This window comes from Stenella coeruleoalba (assembly GCF_951394435.1).
Source record: "Stenella coeruleoalba genome assembly, chromosome: 10".
In the NCBI taxonomy this organism is placed as follows: Eukaryota; Metazoa; Chordata; class Mammalia; order Artiodactyla; family Delphinidae; genus Stenella; species Stenella coeruleoalba.
The window spans coordinates 71,186,302-71,196,846 of NC_137156.1; the positions used below are offsets into that span (position 1 = coordinate 71,186,302).

At 36.7% G+C, this 10,545-nt stretch overlaps 1 protein-coding gene across 1 annotated transcript in view; it reads left to right on the forward strand.

Annotated features, from left to right (window-relative positions):
- The window catches only part of CACNA2D3 (calcium voltage-gated channel auxiliary subunit alpha2delta 3), a 787,629-nt gene extending 777,392 nt beyond the window's left edge, over positions 1 to 10,237 (forward strand). The window contains exons 35-37 of the mRNA XM_079935575.1: positions 4,432 to 4,542; positions 4,760 to 4,847; positions 9,376 to 10,237. Of these exons, the coding sequence (XP_079791701.1) occupies positions 4,432 to 4,542; positions 4,760 to 4,847; positions 9,376 to 9,468 (292 nt within the window). The 3' untranslated portion in view covers positions 9,469 to 10,237. The remainder of the gene's footprint in view (positions 1 to 4,431; positions 4,543 to 4,759; positions 4,848 to 9,375) is intronic.
- Positions 10,238 to 10,545: the final 308 nt, after the last annotated feature.

The window sequence follows — 10,545 nt, forward strand, 5'->3', positions numbered from 1 at the left end:
CACTGGGTCTGCCCTTGAGGAGCTTGAGCACTAGTAACTCCAGTACAAGACAGAAAGTCGGCTGCCTATGGTAGCAGCCCCGTAACAGGCCTGGGCTCCAGAGGCTTGCAACTCTGCCCCTGTTACTCTAGGAAATCAGTTAATCTCTTGTTTCCCAATCTCTAATATGGGCACAATTATGTCTTATTGTCTGTATGTTCTCTGAGTCCCAGTTTTCTCTTTTGTGAAATGAGAAAATCAATACTCTTTGCCCCTAGCATAACATTCCATTTTATAAATGTTTTAAGAATACACGTACACATTCGCCTTGTAAAGAACTCCAGTGTTACAGATTAAGTTTAAGTCTCCCAGGACAATTATTCCCAGTCTTCTCCTCTTGTCCACCACTGCCATCCTGTTCCCTCCCCTCCATCCCCTCCTCCCTTGCTCTCTCTTTCACTGATGATGTGGTAGGAGGACCAGACTTGAGGGTAGGGGTGGGGGCTCAGTAGACAGAAGGTGCCTGGAGCCAATACATGCTTGCTTTGTTGGAGAGATGGAAGGTCAAGTCTGCAAATTGCCTCTAATCTGTTGAGCAGCCATGATTTTATCTGCATGTCTCAGGCAGAGCATGGGAGTTGCCAGTGGGTTGACTTAAGGAGGATATAGGTGACAGCTGTCAATCTGGAGATGACATGATCTGTGCCTTATAAATAGTTAATTTCACTTGGTCCTTTCATTCCTTTTTATCACTAGGGAGACACTTCATATGTTTTGTCCTTTTTTGTGTTCTACCCACATGTGCTCCACTTGTTCATTTATTCCTTCTATGTTAACATGAGTCATGGGTCACTTACTGATACTATCTACTCATAACATAACTGATAAGTCTTATCCATCCCATTTATTTATCTTGTTCTCTGTAGCAGAATCAAATACTCTTAGATGAGTATTTCTAAATATTCTTAAACATTTATACTTTATGTATAGTTTTGCAACGTTATTTTCCCACTTATTATGTTTTGGGTAATCTTTCATGATGGTAAATTGACACCTTTTACCCTTTCATCTGGTGCCAAGTAGACCATAGAACAGACACACTGTTGCTTATTTAATCATTCCTCTGTTGATGAACTTTCAGGTGGGTTTTGTTTTTTCCTCCTCTCAATGAACAGTGTTACCAAGAGCATCTTTATGTATGTCTTCTTGGGTTCTTGAACAATAGTTCCTCTTACTGAGAAGTAAAACAACTGGAAAAATAGGATCTAAATGATTTTTCACTGTAACAATAACGAATTGTTCTCATAGGGGCTGTAAAATTCACTTTCCTACCAGCAGTGTAGAATAATATTCACTTCTTCAGCTCTCCATCATTTGATACTACCATAGACAAAATTTTGCCATTCTGCTGGTGAAAAATGCATTTCATTATTTTAATTTCATTTTAATTTATATTTACCTAATTTGTAGTGAGATTGAACCCCTTTTACATATCAGTTGTCTATCTGTGTTTCCTTTTCTGTAAATTATCTCATGGGTTTTGATACTGATTAGGGGCAAGCATCTTCCCTTCTCTCTCTCTCTCTCTCTTTTTTTTTTTTTATAAAATTCAATTTTATACAATTGTCCAGACTGTTCTTTATATTTAATCTTATGAATGAATCTTAGGATCATCACCTCAAATTTCATCAAAATTCCTGTTGGGATTTTTATTGAGATTACTTTGAATTAAAAGGTTAATTGAAGGAGAAATGACACCTTTAATATATAACTGTTTCCTTCCACAACCACTGTGGATTTCTTAGGGTTTTTTTTTTCTTTTATAACAGTGAATTTTGATCATTTTCTTCATAAAGAAACATCTTTTACTAGGTTTATCCTTGGGCATTTCATAGTAATTATTGACAATATCAATGGTTCTTTATTTCATAAATATTTTTTCATTGGTTATTGCCAGTGTCAGGGAAAGGCTGTGGTTTTATATGCTGATTATGTAACTGGGCAGCTTGCTTAGTTCGTTTCTTGGTTCTAACAGTTGGTCAGTGGGTTCATACGGATTTTCTATGAACACAGTGGTATCTGTTCTTTGGGTGACTTGGTAGTATTCACTTGGGGTTAGATTCTCAATGTGCATTTCAGGTTTTTTTCATGCAGTTGGTTTGCTGGTGTTTTTTATAGCTTGGCCAAATGTTGATAATTTATACTTTATTCCCCAAAGTGTGTTTGATCTAAGTTTTCAAATTGTTTGTAATGATATACGTAATACTCACTTAAAATGTTTAAAATGCCTCTGTATATTTTCGGTTTTAATGTAACTTTGTGACTTCTTTTTCTTGATCAGGAGTGCCATAAGTGGACTTATGTCCTTGTTCTTTTAAGCCAGAGTTTGATTCTTTTAGTTATCTTCACGTTTTCATCTGCATCTTATTCTTCTGCTTTTATCTTTATAAGTTCTTTCTGTCATTGATTCAGTGAATGTTTACTGAGCATCTGCTCTGTCCCAGGCATAACTCCGGCTGCTGCGGATAAAAGATAACCAGGGGCAGACGCATGTGGCCTTCCTCCCATGGAAACCACAGTTTGTTGTGAGGGACAGACAGTGAGCAGGGAAGGAGGAAGTGGAGGCAAAGGAGGTTGAGAAGAAAGGCAGTGAGGTCATTGGTGTCCTTGACAAGAACCAATCCAAGGGTGTGGTAAGGACTACAGCCTTATTGGAGTAGATTTGTGAAAGGAGAGAAGTGAGGAAGTAGAGAGAGAGGAGAGAGAGAGGGATTGTGTATAATTCTTTTTAGGAGTTGTACTATAAATGAGGACGGGGAAGTTGTACTATAAATGAGGACGGTGGTAGGTGAAGGTAAAATTAAGGGAGAGTTTTGTGTAAGCTGAAGAAAATGGCTAGTAGACAAGAGAAACTATTTGTACAATGATCACCTCTCTCCTCTTCCATCAGTCACATCCTTGCAGAAGCCTGAGGGCTGGGCTTCGGAGAGGGGCATCAATTCTCAGCACAGTGTACCACAGGGGAGAATGAGTATAGGGCACAGGTGCAGGTTTATGTTCTTATTTTTCCAGTTTCTTGATTCAAAAACACAGTTCATTTATTTGCAAAATTTTTTCCCAGTAAAAATATTTAAGCAGCCCAGACTCAAATCTGCACAGATTTGAGTCTGGGCTGCTCTCAAATCCTCAAGGATTAATTGGATGTGTTTTTAACCTTTAATTTCCACTGCTTATATCTTTTTGCTATTAATTTCTAATTTTAGCCGAATGTAAAAGAAGAACATGTAATTGATGCTTTCTGCTCTTTGGAATGTGTTGCATTTCCCTGCATTTGAAAATAACTTATATTCTGTTATTGCTTAGATCTGAAGAGTTTTTGCTCTATATTTTAAGCAAGTCATGCATTCATCATACCATTTTGGTATTTCTATCAGTTTGTATACTAAGATCATGAAAATTCATGTCATATCTTGTTATACTAGATACACTCTAGAGAACAGAACAAATTTTTTGAGAGAAAGATGAAGATAACTTACAGAGAAATTGACCGTTTTTTAATGTTATAGTCTAGTTCATCTGACTAAACTGAATTTGGTAAAATATCATGAAAAATTTATGTGACAGGGATTCTGGGGCTGGGGCTAAATATTAAGCTAATCTGTCGGCTCTAGAAGAATATGGGATTTGTTCTCTAATTTGTTCCTCCAAAGAGTCACTGGTATTTCTGGTTCAAGGAGTATTTTTATGGTGATATTACTTTGTCATTTCATTGTATTGGGTAAGGTGAGAAAGAGGTGTCGTTAGGCTTACTTATGTTGGACTAGCTGTACCGATAAACCCAGAATGTCAGAAGGGCCATATGGCCTTAGTACCAGCTTAACTTGGTCTCTGAGAAGGATGGATCTCCTTAAACAACTAGCATTAATTTCATCCAAAAAATACCTCTATTACGGGCAGACATTGTGCAAAGTGGTTCAGGGTAAGGTCTAGGAAGTTCACTTCATCTTTTGTCATTAATATGACATAGCTTCAGTCTATCCTTGTTGGAGGGAGAAGGAAAAATATACCTCAGAGAACATCAGATGCAACTTGGGGTGATGTTTAGGCCCTGGGAGAAGAAAATGAGTCTTGGAAAAGCTTAACCTCTTAGACCTTGGAAACTGAGGTGATTTAGCCAACTCTGACTCTCCTGTTCCGTACACGTAAAAGTCCTGTCTTTCCAAGGTGAGGGCTATATATGGACATAGATGTACTGTCTTCTTAGTGAAACTTCGTATTTGAAAGTGAAGAGCCTTGGGGAAGGAGGCAACTTGACTAGTAAAGCAGTCTCTGAAACTTGTTTTCCAAAATATTACAGTAGTTCCCCCACCCCAGGGAAAGTTTTCCTCATGGCTATTAAGTTGAGGGATGGTAAGTGACCACTCACTGTCTCTCTGCCTCTTGTTCCAACAGGTCCTTTGTCATCCAGCAAATCCCAAGCAGCAATCTGTTCATGGTGGTGGTGGACAGTAGCTGCCTCTGTGAGTCTGTGGCCCCCATCACCATGGCACCCATTGAAATCAGGTATATCCTTTTGTGTGTAGGTCCAGCCACTACTGATGAAGCTGGTAAGGGGGATCAACAGTAAGGAAACCTAGGGGAGAAATCTTAGAGAGGAGGAGATGATATCCTTTCCACTATTAGGGAGAGAGAAGTTGTTAAGGGAGTTTAGTGCCAAGTTTTGAGCTCTGAAATTCAGAGTGAGGAAAAGGAGCATCTTGGAAATATGCCTTAACAACAGTCAACATAACGAATCCCTTAAGTGTGAACGTTTAAAGGCTCAGAAGATCAGAAGGCGTCCGGAATCTTGTCATGGCTTCCATCCTGAGGTAATCTGAGAACCCTTCCTACTCTTTTCCCATCAGATTCGCCATGAGAATCTCACAGTAGTCAAAGAACTATAGCTCAAAAGTTTACTCTTGAGAAAGCAGTCCCTTTCAGGCAAACCAAAGAATATACAGGAAGGCTAATGATACTCTACTTTCAGCCTCTCAATGCCTTCTTATTTAGTCTGTGCTTAATAGTCTTATCTTATTATATCCATGTATATTTTTTAAAAGCCTCTTTACTATCTTCCCTACTACAAATGTGCTATAATTTTACCACTTTCCACTATTACACATAAAGTGGCTCTTACCATCTTGTTTTACTTCTTTCAAATTGTAGTTAAAATTATTTTCCTGCTTACTAAAAATATATATATATATTTTTTTTCCTGCTTACTTTTCGACAGCCTTTTATTTGTAAGAAATTCATGTAAAGCAAAGTGGCAATACTAATGTCAGATCAAGAGTCACAATATACAAATGTGGAATGATAAGCCTTTAAACTCCCCTAACCACACGAAGTCACAACTCTAAAGGCACTACAATTACACCAAAAGTGATGATCAGAGAAAAAGTAAACCTAGTACTAAGAAAGGTAAACTTATCACCGATGTAGGTGAATTATGTCCTTCAATGTTGTAGGCAAAAACAATTAAATATGGCAAGAAAAGCTACAGTTTAAAAATTAAGTCCATCCCCCACCTTGAAAAATAGAAAACTTGCCTAGACCAATTACTCTAGGGAGACTGGGAAGATATTCATTTTTTAAAATGCCACCAGAGCCAGCTGAGTGTTAATGTCACCTGTAAATAGCAAATAATTTTAATGTTATTTAAACTATCCAAGTCCTAGAAAATACTTTAAAGTCAGTATAGTACTAAAAAGAATTTGGAATTTATTGAGAATGTTTCCTTCTATATTCGAGGGAGAGTTCAATAACAATATAAGTTGAAAAGGCCTTTGATAAAATTCAGTGATCACCTCTAATAAAAGCTCTATGTAAAATAGAAATGTGAACAATAGTCCAAAAGCAATAATACCACTTCAATTAAAACCAGAACTGCATACATAGCACTAAAGTCACTAGAGTAAAAATCTTTTCAAGTTAATAAGATAATTTGCTTTGGTAAGTAGATACATGATAAACACTAAAAAAAAAATCAGTATTTTTTTTTCTTTAAGTTTCTAGACCCACTGATATGAGGTCAGTGGAACAGAATAGTAATTCTTATGTATGACAAAGGTTCAATTCAAAGGAGAGAGTATAGAATGGACTTGCATGGTAAATGATGGTCTCATAAGAAATTCTAGGGATTGGATTCATGCTCTTGGATTGGAAGAATTAAAGTTGTTAAAATGGCCATACTACCCAAAGCAATCTACAGATTTCATGTGATCTCTATCAAATTACCCATGACATTTTTCACAGAACTAGAACAAATAATCCTAAAACTTATATGGAAACATAAAAGACCCAGAATCGCCAAAGCCATTCTGAGAAAAAAGAACAAAGCAGGAGGCATAACCCTCTCAGGCTTCAGACAATACTACAAGGCTGCAGTAATCAAAACAGCATGGTACTGGCACAGAAAAAGACATATGGATCAGTGGAACAGAATAGAGAGCCGAGAAATAAACCCACACACCTATGGTCAATTAATCTTCAAGAAAGGAGGCAAGAATATACAATGGGGAAAAGACAGTCTCTTCAGCAAATGGTGTTGGGAAAGCTGGACAGTCACATGCAAATCAATGAAGTTAGAACACACCCTCACACCATACACAAAAATAAATTCAAAATACCTTAAAGACTTAAATACACGACATGACACCATAAAACTCCTAGAAGAGAACATAGGCAAGACATTCTCTGACATAAATTGTCCCAGTGTTTTCTTAGGTCAGTCTCCCAAGGCAATAGAAATAAAAGCAAGATGAACAAATACTGTATGCTAACACATATATATGGAATCTAAAAAAAAAGAAAAAAGGTTCTGAAGAACCTAGGGGCAGGAGAGGAATAAAGACGCAGACATAGAGAATGGACTTGAGGACATGGGGAGGGGGAAGGGTAAGCTGGGAAGAAGTGAGAGAGTGGCATGGACATATATACACTACCAAATGTAAAATAGAGAGCTAGTGGGAAGCAGCCGCATATCACAGGGAGATAATCTCGGTGCTTTGTGACCGCCAAGAGGGGTGGGATAAGGAGGGTGGGAGGGAAACACAAGAGGGAGGGGCTATGGGGATACATGTATACATAGAGCTGATTCACTTTGTTATACAGCAGAAACTAAAACACGATGGTAAAGCAATTATACGCCAATAAAGATGTTTGGAAAAAAAATGGGACCTAATCAAACTTATAAGCTTTTATACAGCAAAGGAAACCATAAACAAAACAAAAGGGCATCCTACAGGTTGGGAGAAGATATTTGCAAATGATGCAACTGAAAGGGCTTAATTTTCAAAATATACAAACAACTTGTACAACTCAATAACAAAAATAAAACAGCCCAATTGAAAAATGGGCAGAAAACCTAAATAGACATTTCTCCAAAGAAGAAATACAAACGGGCCAATAGGCACATGAAAAGATGCTCATCATCACTAATTATTAGAGAAATGCAAATCAAAACTACAATGAGGTACCACCTCACACCAGTCAGAATGGCCACCATCAAAAAGTCTACGAATAACAAATGCTGGAGGGGGTGTGGAGAAAAGGGAACCCTCCTACACTGTTGGTGGGAATGTAAATTGGTGCAGCCACTATGGAAAACAGTACAGAGGTTCCTGATAAAAGTAAAAATAGAGTTGCCATATGATCCAGCAATCTCACTCCTGGGCATATATCCAGGTAAAACTATAATTCAGAAAGATACATGCAACCCTATGTTCATAGCAGCACTATTTACAATAGCCAAGATGTAGAAATAACCTGAATGTCCATCAGCAGATGAATGGATAAAGACGATGTGGTGTATATATATAATGGAATATTACTCAGCCATAAAAAATGAAATAATGCCATTTGCAGCAACATGGATGAACCCAGAGATTATCATACTAAGCAAAGTAAATCAGAAACAGAAAGACAAATACCATACGATATCATTTATATGTGGAATCTATCAAGTATAAGTGGAATCAAAAATACGACACAAATGAACATATCTATGAAACGGAAACAGACTCACAGATATAGAGAACAGACTTGTGGTTGCTAAGGGTGTGGGGGAAGGATTGGGAGTTTCGGATTAACAGATGCAAAGTATTATGTCTAGAATGGATAAATAACAAGGTCCTACTGTATAGCACAGGGAACTATATTCAATATCCTGAGATGAACCATAAAGGAAAAGAAAATGGAAAAATATATATATATATATAATATATTATATATATTATATATACTATATATTGTATATACTATATATTATATATATAATATATATGTATCTCAATCATTTTGCTGTACAACAGAAATTTACACAACATTGTAAATCAATTATACTTCAATAAAATTTTAAAAATAAATAAATAAAAAAGAAATTCTAGGGATTGGAGAGACCTTCTTATCCAAGACCAAAAAGTTATAGAAGAAAAACAGATTTATTTAACTATATAAAAATTACAACTTTTTGATGGAAAAACATAACTAAGTCAGTATCCAATTTATAGAACTTGAAAAAATATTTATAAATCGAAGCATAAAGAGCTCTTTAAATTGATAAGTCAAACAACTGCATATAAAAATAAACCGAGGACATGAAAGATACAATTTACTGGGTGATCAGAAAATACAGGTACCAATGAAATATCTAACAATAGCCATCAAAAGCAAAAATACCCTTTAGCTCTGCACTGTCACTCCTGGGCATCTTTACCTAAGGCCAGGGCAGGAGCAAGTATCATTGTTTGGTAAGGACCTATATTCAGCGCTCTTCGTAGCAGTAGAGAACAGATGAGAAGATGAATGACCATCAATAAGAAAAAAAAGAACTGAATAAAATAGACCTAGAATAATGGAGATAGAGAAATTTCCATCAATTAGTGGATAAAAATCATGGTGCAGAAAGGGATAAATAATATGATTTGAGTTTTGTAAAACAGAGCCTCCCTTCCCCCAAATTAAAAGGAAGGCACACACAAAACCTTCCATAGCCAAGTATCTGAAATGATCAGCCCCCTGAGATGTGATCTTTTACTAAGAAGGTCAGTATTTTGCTTTTATAAAATAATCACAAGAGACTTCTCTACCAACAGCCCTTTGCCTCTTGAATGTTCTGCATAATAGTATACAAAGAGTCATTTTGAATACTTTATGCATTGACAAGTGAAATCAGAGATTCTCATTACTAACGTGATGAAATGTAGACAAGTCCATTTCCTGCCATTATCTAGGTTCCAAATGATTTTGTTCGTACACTGGAGAGCAGGGAGGGATATGGGGACTCCACATACCCTGGGAAGTTTAAGGCATCTTGGGATCCACCTCGGCTCTAACCAACCCTGCCTTTCCCTGTAGGAGAATGCGAGGGAGTGTGGGGGTGCGCCGAATCTCCAGGCCAAGATGGTCCTTATCCTGCTCCCTCTGCTTTTGATGCTCTTCTCAAGGTGACACTGATGGAGATGTTCTCTTGGCATGCTAAAGTATGGATAAACTGTGAGCCAAAATATGGTGCAACATAGGAGACATGAAATGTAGTCCAACCATCAGCATCTCATGATATTAAGCTGTGCGTGATATAAACTCTTAGAGATATGTTGACAAAAAAGTTACCTTTTTACTTTGCCAGTCATGCAAATGTGAGTTTGCTACATTATTATTATCCTTCATCAGAAACGGGACTGCAAGTGGGCAGCGTCCCTTCTGCTTGAAACCCATTGAAACCAATTTAAAACTGTGTACTTTTTAAATAAAGTATATTAAAATCATAATCTCCTGGTTTGGGTTTTATTATTATTTTACTGCTGAGAATACAGAATGGAAAGTACATGAAAAAGTCACCCATTCCAGACAGCAAGAAAGGATGGTTGTTGGCAGAGACTTTACTCTACAGCAGATTCTAGACAAGTATTTAACAACTGTTTAGATGCTCCACTCTCAGTTATAAAAATATTTACAGAAGTAAATCAAAATATCATCTACATCAGAAGAATTTATTACACAGAGCTCTGACTTTTGTTGAACAAAACTTCAGTAGAAATCATAATTTGGACGAGAACACAAGCTTCCATAATATTAAAGTGTTGAACTATTTGGGAACAGAAATAGTCATAAATCCTAGGAATTCGTTCTGAGAAGACTTGAAGGAGGAAAAGAACAATGACTACAAATGACTCTCAACCTTATTGCTTGAGAATATGGCTTCTGGCTTTCCCCATAAACAAGAGATGAAATTTGGTCTTATATATAACAGAATATGAAACTACCCAGACCTGTAAGCATTTCTAAATTTCTGAACCAAAGAAAACAGTGTCCATTGGATCATGATTACCAAATAACCATTCCAAGTGGAATAATTTCTATGCCTAGGTAGAAAGGAGAATGCCTTTCTTTAGAGGACAAACATCTAAAAGTCATGTGGAAAAATCAACTTAAACTCTTTTTAAAAAAGCCACATTATCCTGTTGATATTTTAGAAAAACTGATGTAATACTACTTTATCCTAAAATGATTCCAGCATTTATAGGA